This window comes from Mixophyes fleayi, chromosome 2 (assembly GCF_038048845.1).
Source record: "Mixophyes fleayi isolate aMixFle1 chromosome 2, aMixFle1.hap1, whole genome shotgun sequence".
NCBI lineage: Eukaryota > Metazoa > Chordata > Amphibia > Anura > Limnodynastidae > Mixophyes > Mixophyes fleayi.
The window spans coordinates 367,093,893-367,111,558 of NC_134403.1; the positions used below are offsets into that span (position 1 = coordinate 367,093,893).

The 17,666-nt window shown below is 40.9% G+C and overlaps 1 protein-coding gene across 10 annotated transcripts in view; it reads left to right on the forward strand.

The window, feature by feature from the left end:
* Positions 1 to 17,666, forward strand: part of POU2F1 (POU class 2 homeobox 1) — a 100,265-nt gene that overhangs the window by 46,555 nt on the left and 36,044 nt on the right. For 9 of the 10 annotated variants that reach the window (XM_075197358.1, XM_075197357.1, XM_075197356.1 and 6 more), the window contains exon 2: positions 15,249 to 15,311. In XM_075197358.1, coding sequence (XP_075053459.1) covers positions 15,249 to 15,311 — 63 coding nt within the window. Of the gene's footprint in view, positions 1 to 3,778; positions 3,915 to 15,248; positions 15,312 to 17,666 lie in introns of those variants that run through there. The other variant, XM_075197362.1, reaches the window with a different exon arrangement.

The window sequence follows — 17,666 nt, forward strand, 5'->3', positions numbered from 1 at the left end:
ACGGTCAATAGCGTCATTTTGGCCCCACCCTCACAGAGTAAATTGCAGTATGCGGGATACTTGCCTGCTCTCCCGGAACACCTACCCGGATTTCGGGAGTCTCCCGGACATACCGGGAGAGTTGGCAAGTATTCTCTCTTCTCAGGCTGTACAAACAGGATCTCATTGGTAAACAAAGGGCACATTCACTGCTGTGCACACTTTTTTGCACTTTTCACACACACATGAAAAATATGACAAATACAAGTCAATCGTACTATACCCACCCTTGCGTTCTCAAATGTTGACGCAACACGCCCTCTTTTTCATGTGATTCTGCGCGATATTGGTAAAAGTGTATGGAAAAGGCACCACAAGTGCACATTTATGTTTTGTGCGTTTTTACCCATACTCCCAGCGCATAGGTGGGAACAAGCCCTAAATGGTAAACCCTGAGATTGCAGTGTTGAATGTACAATATAATTGTTTATTGAATGAAACCGTTCCTTTGCACTTAGCAGATATGATCCAATTCAGATTATCTGAAGGTGATTACCACTATTAATAGCTTTTACTTAAGCAGATTTTACTTTTTTAGTTTAATTTTGTCCTTTTAGTTATGTATTTATATAGTGAAATAATTTATTTTCATTTGGATACAGTAGTATCCAATGCATAGAGCAGAGTAGAGCTATGTCGTCTCCAAGGGCAGAGAAAATAAATAATATTACTTACACTACCTCGGCTTGCCTAATTGTATATTTGGTACAAGTTGCCAGAGGGTGTACAAGCTAATAAGTATTGCTTATCATTTTTTTTTTTTTTTCTTGCTTCTGTCTTCTTTTTAGGTGTAACACCTCATTCTTCTAACTTGTATTTAGTTTCTGCAAAGATCACCTGGCTCCACGCAGCCTTGGCAGACACACCTCCTATCCCGTGTCAATGTTGCTTTGTGTTAATGTACTTTGCAGAAAACGTTGCTCACTTTTACTATAATATATACAAAACGTTGATGAACGATCTGCATAACCTGCAAAGCTCAACGGGAGAACTGAGTGGAAGACCAGGCTTTTAGCATCTCATCTTGTGACTGCGCTTGGTGGGTGGTGGGGATGAAACTAGACCACAAGCTAGTCTTTGATTACATAATTACACCCTCACTTCCACTAGAGTCACTCCGGCCTTCTGCAAGTTTAATGGTAGTGTCTCAATCCTGAACTAATTAGTCTCTTACTTGTATATGTGTTAGCAATATCCTGCCATGAAAAGTTCTATACTGCAACTATTTAACATACAAGGAGCCTGGTCACTTAACTGCAGACTCCATAGTAATTCAGTCTGCAAACAGTTCAGCTTCATAGTGTATTAATTAAAACAAAAACAAAAAAAGCTTCTCATGACATTCATGGGGATGAGACCGCAGTGTGTACCACACATACACCGAGTGTTGCATGTTGTGGCATTCATCTAATCATTTAACATTTGAAACTTTCTGAGGTTGAAGATGGATTTTGTGGTGGGTAAGGATAATTTGAGGTTACAAAAACAAACTCTCTCCAGATTTCCCAATGGCTCTCTGAATGTGCTTGGCAGGCAGATTGAGGAACTGTGTTTACAATTCTCAGCCATAGTATAGTTGTGATCTGTAGCTATAGTTTTAAATTGTGGGAACGGCCTTTTGTCTGTATGGATGTCCAGTTGATAGCCAAATTATCATAGAAAATGTATTTTGTGGTACCTCGTAACTAATATAGTTTTGCTTATCTTTACTAAAAATAAATCTCTCAGACACAGGACTACCCTTGATTTTTCTTAACAGATATATAACTGCTGATGTATATTGTACGTCAAGATGGAGGAGGACGGTTATTGGGCTGAAACAATATTCCTGATCATCATCACCATTTATTTATATAGCGCCACTAATTCCGCAGCGCTGTACAGAGAACTCACTCACATCAGTCCCTGCCCCGTTGGAGCTTACAGTCTAAATTCCTTAACACACAGAGAGAGAGAGAGAGAGAGAGACAGACACACAGACTAGGGCCAATTAACCTACTAGTATGTTTTTGGAGTGTTGGAGGAAACCGGAGCACCCTTAGGAAACCCACGCAAACACGGGGAGAACATACAAACTCCACACAGATAAGGCCATGGTTGGGAATTGAACTCATGACCCCAGCGCTGTGAGGCAGAAGTGCTAACCACTGAGCCACCGTGCCAATTCACCTACAACTAATGGTAATACTGGGGAAAGTGAATTGTAATTCAAGTCTAAGTATCGTACTACTTTTCTTCTTCTTTGTATGAGCAACAGTATTATAAGATTTTCTTTGGCTGCATACAATAAGGTGACCAATATCTCACACATTACCAGGCAGACTGTTGTATAATGACATTACATATCATTTGCAGGACCTTTTTCCCCCGGGTGCTCCAGTTTCCTCCCACACTCCAAAAACATACTAGTAGGTTAATTGGCTGCTATCAAATTGACCTTAGTCTGTCTGTGTGTGTTGGGGACTTTAGACTGTAAGCTCCAATGTGACAGGGACTGATGTGAGTTCTCTATACAGAGCTACTGATCTAGTGGCGCTATATAGCTGATGATATTGACTAGCATTTCTTGTATATTCAGGAACAATGTCAGGAGTCCATGATGCACCCTAGTTTTCCAATGTTACAGAGCAGGGGTGTTGGATGTCAAGGTCCCCTGGGTATTTTTCTGTTGTAGGTAATTATAGTGTCCTGGGAGGGGCGGTGGATGGTTCTTGGTTTGTATGAGAACTACGTATAAGACTACTGATGAGCGCTGTTCCTTTAAGAGATCTCTCAACCATTACTTTAAAAGAAGTAAAAGTATTCCTTTTGTAATCTGGTGTATTATTTTGTTTTCTGGGCCATAGACTGTGCCCACAAGAGCAGCACTGAGCCCAATGCAGCTCCCAGCCTTGTTGTGAGGGGATTAGCAGAGAATGGAATGCAAAGACTCAGTGTCTGACTTCTTCCCAGCATCTTGCCGGCCTCCGTTCACCATGGCCACTGCTCCCGGCCCTTGTAACTTGTAATTGGTCAGCTATTTACAAGTGTCCTATTCCCATTTCGCTCAGTTTAATTGCATCGGGGAACTCTCACTGAATTTACGGCACCAACGTTTCTCGTCTTTTGTGTTCCATCCATAGCAATCTTTCCGTTCCCCCATAACTTTTTCCCAGTAGTCACCCCCCACCTCGTCCCTTTCTCCTTGTTGCCAACCCCCACCCCCCACCCCCCCCCCCCCCCCCCCATCCTGTCATGATACGATTCTCCGGATAGGTCGGAAAAGCCAACCCAGTGGAAGAAATTTCATTTTATTCCTCTTAATTATTATGCTGGCACTCAGGAGATAATTTTTTTTTTCCCCCCCTCTTCGTGCACTTTTCTTCCTGGCTGCTGTGCTGCTTGGAATGTTTGCGCTAACCAATTAATATGCAAATGAGCTGATAAATATTTATACCGTGATTTAAATTATGCAGGGAGCGCTTTCAGTGTACTCTGCAAATGAATTGCTCACGGACTTCAAAGTGCTGGCTGCTGCGCTAACGAGGGAAGATTTGCATAAGGCCCTAATCAGCTGCATACTGATTAAGCTTCATTATGGAAACTGCCAGCTGCAATCTTTGTTTCTATTTTATTACAAAAAAGGGGAACTTTTCATGCTTCAGTTGCCTTGACAATGTCACATCGAGCTAGCAGGAGAGGCTAAAACTCTACAGAGCAACTCAAGTTTCTGTGCTCAGTTTGCTATGGTATAGTCCAAGTAATATCTATTGCTTTTTCCCCCCCTCCCTTCTGACGAAATTAGCAGTCTCCTATAGACTGTTTAGGCATATTCTTCCTCGCACCTGTTTGGACTGTAAGTAACGCCATGCTGGACTGCAGTGAGTATGTATTAGGTGGGTACCGTCTATACACTTCTCTCCGTTTAATATGGAAATAGGGGGTGTGGGGTGACTATGCATTAGGCTAATAGCTTATATAACAGCACAGGATGCCTGGACCTCCCCGGCTTCTGTCATAGCTTGCGAACAGCCCTGTACTACTGGCTGACATGATGGATTTTACTAAAAAACAAAACATTTTTTGTGGTTTGGGGGATGGTTCCCCCCCTGCTTTTTGGGGTATACAAGTGTGTATTTTTCTTTCTCTTCTCTATTTTGTGACGTATCCGGATGACTTATCCAATCATCCATTTTCAGATGGTTATCCTAGTTAAGGTAAACGAATGCTCGCAAATTAACGTTTTCTGATCACCCCCCCCCAACACGTGTTGAATTTGGCGGTTGGTTGCCCTTCTGTGTAATTGGTGCTGAGAGTGAACGCAGATTGCCAAGTGCTCGTGGTGGTATTAGTAATGCCCTTTGCCAAGTAGACAGAACTTATTACAACAAGTTGTATTCAAAGTTAGACTTCAAGTTTTTAGGAGTGTTACGTTTTTTTTTTGTTTGTTTCGTAGAGATAGCAGATAACCGGTTAATGTTCGAACACGTCTCTGTTTCCTGTATAAATTTTAAGCTATTTGTACAAGAAGTGGTTTTTTTTGTTAATGTTCAAAGATTATTTAAAGCCATAATGTACCACCGAGATTCTCATTAATGGTATAAAACCATGTAACTTGCAGCAGCGTTGTTCAGCCTCCGTGTCTTACACCTGAGCAGTTTCAGCCACAGATGTTTACTCTGGCCGGTCTTAAGGGGGTTTCATAATGCAGCGAGACCCCTGCTCGGATTAGCATTTGCCCAGATGCACTGTAATTTTATAAATTGCCAATGTACGTACGTCGTCAAGGGATGTTTTCAATTTGATAAACTTTATAAAAGCTGTAAAGAGTTACTCCATTGGTCACTATTTTTTATTATCGAATTCAACAGTTGTTTAGAGTTATTTGCTGCTTCTAATGTCAGTCTGAGCAGGTACCGGAAGAAATATAGAGCCCATCTGCTCCAATACAGCTCTTATTAGTCTGCCTGTATTGATGAGTCAATGACGTGTGTGTGTGTGTGTGTGTGTGTATATATATGTCCATGGTACAAATACATTGTCAGTGTAGGCATCTGTGTTTTTGCCTGATTTGAGGGGAGCAGCATCAGTTGTATAATTTTTGTCACCATCAAAGTCATTTATTTATTTATTTATTTTTTAACATAGACAAACTACCCAGCAGTAATATTTTGGTTGCTCAATAGCAGTCACATAATATCTACTAATTTTGTCTATTTAATTTAGGATTTATTAAAGATGAATATTTAAAATATAATAGAACCTTTTTATTATCATGACCAGTGGTCCACTCATGTTGGATGGGGGTATATGTCTGTATAGAGTGTAATAGGATTGTATTATGATCATGTCCAGTGGTCAGGTCATGTTGGATGGGGGTATATGTCTGTATAGAGTGTAATAGGATTGTATTATGATCATGTCCAGTGGTCAGGTCATGTTGGAGGTGTAGTGTCCTATGTCTGTATACAGTGTAATAGAATTGTATTATGATCATGTCCAGTGGTCAGGTCATGTTGGGGGTGTAGTGTCCTATGTATGTATATAGTATAATAGAATTGTATTATGATCATGTCCAGTGGTCAGGTCATGTTGGAGGTGTAGTGTCCTATGTCTGTATAGGGTGTAATAGAATTGTATTATGATCATGTCCAGTGGTCAGGTCATGTTGGGGGTGTAGTGTCCTATGTTTGTATAGAGTGTAATAGAATTGTATTATGATCATGTCCAGTGGTCAGGTCATGTTGGGGGTGTAGTGTCCTATGTCTGTATAGAGTGTAATAGAATTGTATTATGATCATGTCCAGTGGTCAGGTCATGTTGGGGGTGTAGTGTCCTATGTCTGTATAGAGTGTAATAGAATTGTATTATGATCATGTCCAGTGGTCAGGTCATGTTGGGGGTGTAGTGTCCTATGTCTGTATAGAGTGTAATAGAATTGTATTATGATCATGTCCAGTGGTCAGGTCATGTTGGGGGTGTAGTGTCCTATGTCTGTATAGAGTGTAATAGAATTGTATTATGATCATGTCCAGTGGTCAGGTCATGTTGGGGGTGTAGTGTCCTATGTCTGTATATAGTGTAATAGAATTATTCGTATTATGTGCTTGTCCTGTGGTCGTGTCGTAGGTGTAGGGTTCTACCTCTATAGAGTATGTTTGAATCATCTCCTGTACTCTGGTCATGTTGATGGTATAGTGTTCCATTAATACATTGAGTGACCACGTCTACCTAATAGTTTGTTGTTCCCTCATTTGTACCAAGTGCATGGACCCAGCAAAGTTTTAAGCTGCAGCACAGGGATGCTGTCCCATGTCGACTTGATTGTATCCCGTAAATCAGAAATTAGCTGGTGGTGGATCTGCAGTCTGAATAGCTCCATAGAACATCATTGCTCTAAAGCTCCGTTGGATTGTCATCCATTGGAAATTGAATTTATGGTCTTTATCTTGGGTCCTTTGCAGGAATTTCATAGCCTTATAATGTGGAGCATTATATCTTGCTTGCACCTAGAAGGGCTGCACCATGAGCTGTGTGTAATCCACTTTTTACTGACTTCCTGTAACACGTTGCATCAGCCTCCGATGAACAAATTCATCAGCGTTCTGTTTGCTCCTTGGCTGGATGTTGTTTGGATGCAGAACTCTTCTTGATACACCTGTGATTATTCTATGCAGTGTTGCTGAGTGTGAGGCACTCATCCTGCTCTCACTACCGTTATACGTTTAAATGTTTGTTTTTGTCGTGCTCCATTTCGAACTACACATACAAACCATGCTGGTACCTACTTTAAACCACATTAGCATCAGCATTAAATAACTTGGGATGGGAAGATGTTCCTGTTGCAGTGACCACTCTGCTTAGAGTTTAATAGAATTGTATTTCGATGATGTTCACTGATCTTGTCATGTTGTAGAATATGAAGTGTCCTATGTCTGTTTAGAGCAGTGATGGGCAACATGTAGGACTGCACAGAGGAAGGAGAGCACAGTGCACGCCCTCCTTCAGGTATGCTGTGTGCCCCCCCTACACTGTGCATAGGAGGTCACGTGACGTTGAAAACACCTGCCCCATTCTGCCTCATTCTCTGCTGCTTAAGCAGAGATTAAGTGAGGAAGTCAATGAGTCATGGTCTTCTCAGAGCATTGCAGCTGCGCACTTTTTCAGCTACTACGGTAGATATCTCCACCATGATGCGTCTCCAGAATGGTCGCAAGACACTTTGCGGATAATTGCAATCCTCCCTAAGAGTGAGCAGCCTACTGGTGGTGCTACAGGTGAAGGCCTCGGGCCGCCTCTTGCCCACCACTGATATAGAGCAGTGTTCTCCCCAGAAACTTTAGCCAGCCGGATGGCATTAAAAGTAACCAGGTGGGGGCAGTGTAATATTTTGCAAAATTAGAATAAAGAAAAATACGTTGGAAGTTATTACCCACACTTGATTTATAAAGGCTCCAAAATTTATTGCCCACCTGCTGGCTGCACTAGAAAACAGCCGGGTGGAGCACCACCGAAAATAGGTCCTGGGGGAGAACACTGTAGAGGGTAAAAGAATTGTATTATGATCATGTCCACACACTGCACAAATTATTCAGCCAAAAACGAATGAATGGGTCCCTACTGTTTGTTTTTGGTTTTTTTTGAGATCTTTAGGTAAAGTTGACTTACATGCTTTGAAAGTTGGAGTAATGAATATTTTGTGCCTTTCCATTCACTTATGTTGGGGATGTTTTTTTTTCATATCCTAAATATCCTCTCCTAAATAGTCCCATCTTCCAATTGTATTCAGCAGGAAATTGATACATTTTAGAAAACTTAATATAGATTTCTTCTCTTTTCCATATAATAATGAAGGAAACCTTGTCCTAGGCAGAACTGCAGTACCCTATTAGTATAACCAAAGTTATAATTAAGGGTACACATTCTAAAAAAACCCATTTTTATGATGATGGTTTAACAGCAGAATTATATTAGTGGGTAAATATTGATGTTCAAATATTCTAATAGAGCCCTATGTTCATAGCAGTTCTTTATGTAATACCCGTTGTCATCTGGTCCTCCTAACATTTGTGCTTTTCAAATTCTAGGGTGAAATAAGCAGCTTATGTTGATTTTTCATAATAAAACTACTGCTTCATTTTTCATAAAGTGTATACAAGTTTAGGCAGCAGTGTACACAATTGTTCAGGTACCATTCCTATGTGTTTTTGGTGTATGTACTTATTTTTATCATGGTGTTTTGGACCCAATCAGTTTCTAGCTGTCATTTTGTAGAATGTACTAAATAACTGATAACTAGAATCTGATTGGTTGCTGTAGGCAACATCTCCACTTTTTCAAACCCATAGTTTAGTAAATCTAGTCCTAGGCAACAAAGGGGTGCGTCAAAAGGAGTTGACACTATGATACTAACCAAGGCTCTCGGGGGCAGCACGGTGGCTTAGTGGTTAGCTCTTCTGCCTCACAGCACTGGGGTCATGAGTTTGATTCCCAAACATGGCCTTATCTGTTTGGAGTTTGTATGTTCTCCCTGTATTTGTGTGGGTTTCCTCCGGGTGCTCCGGTTTCCTCCCACACTCTAAAAAACATACTGGTAGGTTAATTGGCTGCTATTAAATTGCCCTTAGTCTCTCTCAGTCTGTGTGTGTGTGTTAGGGGATTTAGATTGTAAGCTTCAATGGGGCAGAGACTGATGTGAGTGAGGTCTCTGTACAGCGCTGTGGAATTAGTGGTGCTATATAAATAAATAGATGATGATGATGGTTAGATGGTCCTCACCTTTAATCACATTGTTAAATTCTCCAGGCCCAATGTTAGTAAAAATACTTGATCTTAGGAAAGATGTTTCTGTCCTCAGACCGAGGTGTAATTCTGTGTGTCTGACCCATGATAATTTCTTTAAGAGTGGTTTGAGGATCAGCGTAGTGGTGATTGGTCTGTCCTGTAGGGGACCAGTCATGTGCATTGTCTGATTTCAGGCTTCAGCTGCCATCTTTCCTGTATCCTTAGTTCTCATAACTGTCACAGATTCACCTGAGCGCCTTCTCTTTTATATACAACCTCATACTGTTTCACCCGGCTCACAGAGCTCATTCTTGTGCTAGATCCTCTCTACATTTACATCACTTTATAGTCCACCTGCAAAATAGAAATAATATTTTTATGCCTTGACGTAGCAGAGAATAGACTTGAGAGCTGCAGAAAATGTCCTTTGTAAATTGCTTCCATGGTGTTCTCTTTAACGTCTGTACAATGAAAATGCTGAAACCAAAGAACAATGCATGTTACGGGGAGATGGTCCATAGTCCTGTATAATGGCCACTGAGCATCATGGAATACTTAGAATAATATGAACTTTCTGTGTGTGTGTGTGTGTGTCTGTATGTATACATATATTAGATCGGATGTGTAGGCTATGTGCTTTTGTACAGGTCCCTTAACTCCGATGTGGCTTCTAATGTTATGTATCTCCTATAAAACACAAGGTTTCATAAATAGAAAAATAGTATCAGACAACACTGAGAGACAGACATTCATTTTTATTTTTTTTATACACAAGTTTGTTTCATTGGTTTTATTTAGTTAATATTAATGTGTATATAGATAGATCTACACATATATATATATATATATATATATATATATATATATATATGTATATGTATATCTCACTTAATAGAGGGTTGCAGCCAGTACGGCATGTGTGCTCCGTGACATTGATTCTTCCGATGTCTAGAATTGTGCAGGACGGATGCACCACCATTCTTCCACAACAAAGTCACTCCGATAACGCTTACTTGATGATGGTTGAAAACACTGTCTTAGGTTTTGCACAAGTGCTGCAACACTAGGTGAAGATGGTCGCTTGGTAGTATTAACTATTGATTAGCATTTCGCTTGCCTTCTAAGGGAATGACTGCAGCCAAGCTATGTTGAAAATGTGTGCTCTACAGCATCACGGAAACTCCCAGAACCCTTCACTGTTGACACCAAGCGCTTGGGCTGTAAAGCTCTTAGTTTGTCCTCACACATGCACTGTTTGTCTGTGGAGAACATGGTGCATGATTCCTCTGACCATATCTCCTTCCTCCACTGCTTGATAGTACATCGCACGTACTCTGTGCACCACTTAAGTTGCAGACCAACCGCACAAATTCATGTGGTTGAGGCACATATCTGACAAATGTAAGTCTTGTTGTCACACGTGTTCACAGAAAGTGGTGGAGAATTTGCCGACCTAGTAGAGCCAACCTGGGTGATGTAGGATGTGAATCACAAAGGCAGACCTGTAAGTAAGGCGGTGTATAATGAAGATCTTCCAATGTGTGGACGGAGAAAAATGTGTGTAGAAATGAAGCCACCATTTAGTTTATGAAAGACTCCAGGCAATATTCTTTAATAGGCTTACAGGCAGGAAGTCTTGTCATGCTTTCCCATGATCACAGCTTTATTTTGGGAGGTTTCAGCTCACCTGAGTTGTGTTCTATCCTGTCACGTTTATTGAATTTCATTACAGTATATCTCATTTTCTTCAATAAATGTTAACGCATAAAGTCCAGGGACAGTCACTGGAAAGTTGACATCACTAATAAAGGTTTGTTCTGATGGCCATAGTGATATCACTGGCTTAGTGGATTGTTAGGATGCACTCTCATGATTTGTAGAGCCCACGGACTCTCTGCCTCCACTGTATATAAGAACTGGTTACATTTTAATTTCTGCTGCTCGTAGTTTGGAGGATAAGACGTTGTTCAAAAGTGACGGCTTACACCCTGGTACTGGAGAACAGAGAGGAGTTCAGACTTTTCATTAATAGTTTAAATAAACTAGATAAGGCGGTGGCTTAGAAAATGTTATACCCCCCCCCCCAAAGATGATGAACAGTGTATACGTAATTCTGAAAGTGGTACAGTTTTAAATTTCTTCTGTATGTGTACAAATGTTTGCAGTTTAATAACGTTTCCCCCAACTGTACTGGAGGCGCAAATCTATTCACTACAAAATGAATAGGTGCTGCCGGAACTTTTATAACTAAAGTAGATACGTCAATGGGTCAGTCATTAAGGAACGCGTACAGAGCGCAACATTTAGTTTGTTTTAGAATGCCCATAAGTTTGGTAGCCACAGACTGGAAGTCATCAAGGAACTGATCTGAAGATAGGGTGTAGGTTTACTCTGCTGTACTACACAAGTCACTGAGGGTATGTACAATTCCTATGTAGAATATAAACTCACAAAAGAATACACAGAAATGAAAAAATATTCAATTAATGTCACCTGTTAATATAAACATTAATGAGAAAACATGTAAATTACATTTTTTTTCCATGAAAAACAATTAGGCTGTTCTTAATGTGTCCTGTACATAACATACATTTTTACAGTTGCCCCTGTTTGCAAGCCTATGTTTTAGCATACATAGTTTTAGTAGTCAGGACTTAGACTTGCCCTGTAGCTGGAGGAAGAGAGGGCAAGAAACCAGCTTACTCTGTGTGCGCCGGAGGGTGACTTGGACGCTGCTGAATGGGAGCGCCCTTACTGAACATTGACTACGTGCATCCGCCCCCTTCCACACCCGGCTCCCTTGCTGAATCGTATGGTGTAGTAAGTGGCCCTTGGCTCCACTTGGACGCGGCTGCATTCCTTAGTGTATAGTCCGATTCTGGGCATGCGCAGAATGAATGTGCGGAGGATGCACACACACAGTCGGCAGATACGCTCCTTGACTCTGACCCAATAAATCCAGGTGATAAAATCCAACAGTATTACTAGAACCAAGAGTAGCGCTTGGTGCCAAACCTTTTATCATCTATTCAGTGGATAAAGGCTTGGCTTATGGACAGGAGGCAGATTGTTGTAAGCAATAGTGGAAGGGCAGGTAACCTGTGGAGATCTGGTATCGGGTATTGGTCCTGGGTCCGGGTTTGTTTAATGTATTAGTGATATTACTTGTGGCCTATGGACGTTATGTCTTTTTTGCAGCTGATAAGATTTGGAACAGGATTGATATCCCAGTAGAGATCAAATAAACGTTTAGTGAGCTAGAAAAAGTAGAGGAATTGACAAAGTGTGGTATATGACATTTATTGCATGAGAATGTAAAAATAATTGATGTGGGGTACACAAGTCCGAAAGCGAGTCACAGAATCAATATCCATTATGTTAGCAGCAACAAAGGAAAGGGACCTTGGCGGTATAGGGCGTGATTCATTAAGACAAGAAAAGCAAAAAAAAAAAAAAAAGGGAGTAAGTTTTCCCCTAGACAAAACCATGTTGCATTGGAGGGGGAGGAAAATTTAAAATGTGGGGACAGATTCATAGTTGGGATAGGGCATGTGATGTCTTAGATCAACTGTAAACTTCAGTGGAAAAATAAAACTATCAAGTATTTGTGTGCTACATGATGAAAAAACAGCCAGTATTTAACTTTTATGTGCAAAATAATAAACTAATTTGCACCCCTTACATTGTAACATGGTTTGTCCAGTAGAACATTTACTCCTCTTCATTTTGTATTTTTTTGGCTCTGCGTGCCTTAATCAGTCAGGCCCATAGTGTCTGATGATATGAAGGTAAGGAAGCCGTGTAGTCACCAGTGGGAAAAGCCAGTAGAATACTGGTTGTATAGGAAGAGGGGAGGTTATGTTGTCACTTTATAGGTCGCTGATGAGACCTCACCTCGAGTTCCGAAGGCCCAATCTCCAAAACGTTTAAGGGCTACCAAACTGGTGCACGAGCTGCAAAACAACACTGATCAGGAAACCCTTCAAGAGCTGAATATGTCCAACTTTGAGGACAGAAGGTGACGTGACAGCACCGTATTAATATAGTTCAGGAAGATAGTATTTTATTTAGAGGATTTCTAGCGCAATATGAAATTGTAGGAAGTATGAAAAGTAACAAAAGTAAGAAATGCAAGAAAGCACAGGACACACTAAGACTTCATTAGTTATACCTAATAAAGAACTCCCACCCCCCAAAAACCTACAACAAACATACACACAAAAGACGGACTAGGTGAATCTGTAGGTTCTGTTCCACAAATGTTTGTGGATGATGTTCAGTCAAATTGTTGAATACCCTATAAATAGTATATTTGTTTCACATGTAGCTTTTGTGGTTCTGAAACAAGTACTTTCTGTCTCATTCTACCTTCCAACAGTATGACGTTGATTTTACTGCAGTCGTCTCGTATTTTGGCTCTACAGTATATAAGCTGGATGTTCCTACTGCGCACCTGCTACTTTCTGCAGTCATTTCAAGATCTCTGTTTTGTTTCAACCACGGAAGAGCTGCTGCTTTCCTACTAGTTGCTAAAGTAGTGAGATGAGTGTGATAGACCTGTCACTGTTAGTCGCACTCATTTTAGTGATAAAAGGGCCAGGAAACCCTCCAAAGACATTTTTTTTTCCTCTTAAAAACAAAACAAAAATCCCTGTCCCAATATTCACCCGAATAGCAGAGCTTCCCTGCTAATCTGACCAGGTTGAAAAGTCCAACCTTGTGTCGTCTTTTAGACAAGAAAGGGTGTAGTGGGGGATTGTGCATTTAGCGTGCAGGTTGTCATTAAGAACTACGTGTCTCTATTAGAGAAGTTCTGGGGTATACCAGTCAGGACCACAGAGAAGTGGGAAGGTGCCTCCAACATGGTCAACCCAGTGTGTTGTCAACTATTGCCCCATACCCCAGTAGAGCTCCTCTAGTGCCAGGTTAGGAAACTACAGTCTGTTACACACGTCTTATAAGAGAAATGCAGACATGGGTCATTGATCCCTGTAGAGACCGTTACTGTTCTTTCTAAAGATCCACCATTTTTGTATTATTAATCACTCCATATTAAATCTGATACCTTCCTCGTCTTTGAAGGCAATGGTTCGTGAGAAGAGTTGACCTCCGCTCATCTGTGAGCTGATCACCCGCATTAATTCATTTTTCAGCAATGCCGCTCTTTGTAAATTGAGAGAATTTACAGGGAAAAATGCTTCCTGCCACAAACAAGCCATTGCCATAGTGATGCCTGAGCGCTCGGCAAAGCCAAGTTTGTGTACAGAGGAAAAGCCATGCAGGCTTCAGCAAAATATAAATTATATTTAACCGGTGTATATAGAGTTTGTGAGCTCCAGACTTGCAGGGATTAACTGAAGCCGGCAAATTATGTGTGAAGCCTAAACGCCAGGGAACTGCGGTGAATACACATATGCAATGAAGATATCCGTTCATTTTATTTCATTTTTTTAATGCTGAAATATCGTTTTGTACCAGGTCATTTCTCCTAGTTCCTCTAGTCCACGTGTAATGGCTCCTATAATGCTGTGTGGATGAGTTCCCTGCTGAGATCTGTGTGGCAATAGGTTTATTTGTGAAACGTGTCTATTCCATGGATTCTTCTTTCCTTTATTCTCTGTGTATATCTCATTAATACCCCATTCATACTGCACCAAAATCCCGGGTTTTTCCTGGGTGGAGCTCAAACGACCCGGGTCTTGGTGCAGTATGAATGGTACAAGTGCAAAATCCCGGGTCTAAAAACGAGAGAGAGAGAGAGGACGACCGCCTGCCTGCCTTGAAAAACCAGGGATATTGCAGGGGCGGCAGTATGAAAGTGGTATTAGTGTGCTTTTCATTCTTATTTTCACTCTGTGACACCCCCAGTGTTTCATTATGTATCTAAATTGTTAGTATTATACCCATTAAGCTCTTCATATGTGAGATTGTGAGTTCTTAGTTTGTGGCTCTATTGAAGCTTCAGTTGGTGAAGCGATGGTATTTTCAGGTTTTACAGATCACATAGTGATGGCACTTTGGTTTGGCACCCCTGTACCTCAGACAAGTAACCCATCATACAAGGCCATGTATATCATGTATACCATGTGTCATAAAGAGAGCTTTCTAGGCTGCAAAATAAAACTTGGAATCCTCAGAGTTTGTCTTCCAGAGTGTTGGATTATCAATAACTAGAGCGCCAGGTCTTGTACTTACAGTGATAGCCTAATGACATGAATCCTAGGCACTTTCTGCTGATCTGTAATCCACGCACAGGTTCCTAGGATTGTAAGAAGGAATCCAATCATCATCATTTATTTATAGGACGCCGGCAAATTCCGCAGCGCTTTACAATTGGGGATAAAATACATTTATTGGTCTTAAACAAGTAATTATTTTGTTTGATCAATTATTTTTATTTTTATCTTTTTAAGTGATCCTTTTTATTTTTTTTTTGTCTGGTACAGATGCGAGAATGAACAATCCGTCAGAAACCAGTAAATCAGCAGAGAGCGGAGATGGAAACACAGGTGAGCAGCAGCTGGAGTTACCCCCAAAAATGTTTTAATGCTTTTACGCAGTGAAGACATAAATTGATGGATGTATCTTGTAATAGACATTGATCACACATTATTCTGTATGAAATCTACACAACATAAAGAAGACTGATCATGAATTAAAAAACTAATAATAGATGTTGGTAAAGAATATTTTTTTAGTTTGGTTTCATTATTTAATATCACAAATGGAGGAAATGCTATGATTTATACATTACTATAAGCCCTTGTACCAGTGAATTTGAGAACCCATGGACTATATTAATCATATGCAGTTTACTTGGCATTAAATATTCTGATTAGGCTGTTACATTGTATCAAATATGACACCAGCCACTGTCTGGTCACTATTCTCCATGTTACTTGTACTGGATTATATAGAATGTGACACCAGCCACTGTCTGGTCACTATTCTCCAACATTATTGTGTGACAGGATCATTTAGCTTATGAGTCACCCTACCTTTGCAGTCTGGCTGGGCCAAGATGCAAAATGTATACTTAACCTCATGTGTCAATCTCCCATTGTCCCATAGATTGTAAGCTTGCGAGCAGGGCCTTCTCACCTCTTTGTCTGTTTTACCCAGTTTGTTTATTAGTTTATTACGTTTGTCCCCAATTGTAAAGCGCTACGGAATATGTTGGCGCTATATAAATAAATGATGATGATGATGATGATGATGATATTCTCCATGTTACTTGTGCTGGATTATATAGTGCTGCTTCAAACGTATACTCAAAACTCACCTCTTTCTCAAAGCCTACCAACCATCCACTTAACCCCCATCTCCTCCACTCATTCTCCCCTCTCTCCCATTCCCTCAACTGGCTCCTCTTGTGCCTGGTCTGTTTAACCCTCCCTTAGGATGTAAGCTCGTATGAGCAGGGCCCCCTCCCCTCCTGTCTCCTTACCTGTTCTTCTGCTCCGTGTCTATTGCATCTGCCTGCCTGGAGTTTCTGAAGTATTGGTACTTTTGTTTATTGTTCTGTACTGTTATACCCTGTATAGTCTACTGTTTGTACTATGTGCGGCGCTGCGGAAACCTTGTGGCACCTAACAAATAAATGATAATAATAATAATGTGACACCAGCCACTGCCTGGTAACTATTCTCCATGTTACTTGTGCTGGATTATATAGAATGTGACACCAGCCACTGTCTGGTCACTATTCTCTATGTTACTTGTACTGGATTACATAGAATGTGACACCAGCCACTGTCTGGTCCCTATTCTATGTTACTTGTGCTGGATTATATAGAATGTGACGCCAGCCACTGCCTGGTCCCTATTCTACATGTTACCTGTGATGGGTTATATAGAATGTGACACCAGCCACTGCCTGGTCCCTATTCTACATGTTACTTGTGCTGGATTATATAGAATGTGACACCAGCCACTGCCTGGTCCCTATTCTACATGTTACTTGTGCTGGATTATATAGAATGTGACACCAGCCACTGTCTGGACACTATTCTACATGTTACTTGTGCTGGATTATATAGAATGTGACACCAGCCACTGTCTGGTCACTATTCTACATGTTACTTGTGCTGGATTATATAGAATGTGACACCAGCCACTGCCTGGTCCCTATTCTACATGTTATTTGTGCTGGATTATATAGAATGTGACACCAGCCACTGCCTGGTCACTATTCTACATGTTACTTGTGCTGGATTATATAGAATGTGACACCAGCCACTGTCTGGTCCCTATTCTACATGTTACTTGTGCTGGGTTATATAGAATGTGACACCAGCCACTGTCTGGTCACTATTCTACATGTTACTTGTGCTGGATTATATAGAATGTGACACCAGCCACTGTCTGGTCCCTATTCTACATGTTACATGTGATGGGTTATATAGAATGTGACACCAGCCACTGCCTGGTCCCTATTCTACATGTTACATGTGCTGGATTATATAGAATGTGACACCAGGCACTGCCTGGTCCCTATTCTACATGTTACATGTGCTGGATTATATAGAATGTGACACCAGCCACTGTCTGGTCACTATTCTACATGTTACATGTGATGGGTTATATAGAATGTGACACCAGCCACTGCCTGGTCACTATTCTACATGTTACTTGTGCTGGATTATATAGAATGTGACACCAGGCACTGCCTGGTCCCTATTCTACATGTTACTTGTGCTGGATTATATAGAATGTGACACCAGGCACTGCCTGGTCCCTATTCTACATGTTACTTGTGCTGCATTATATAGAATGTGACACCAGCCACTGTCTGGTCCCTATTCTACATGTTACATGTGCTGGGTTATATAGAATGTGACACCAGCCACTGTCTGGTCACTATT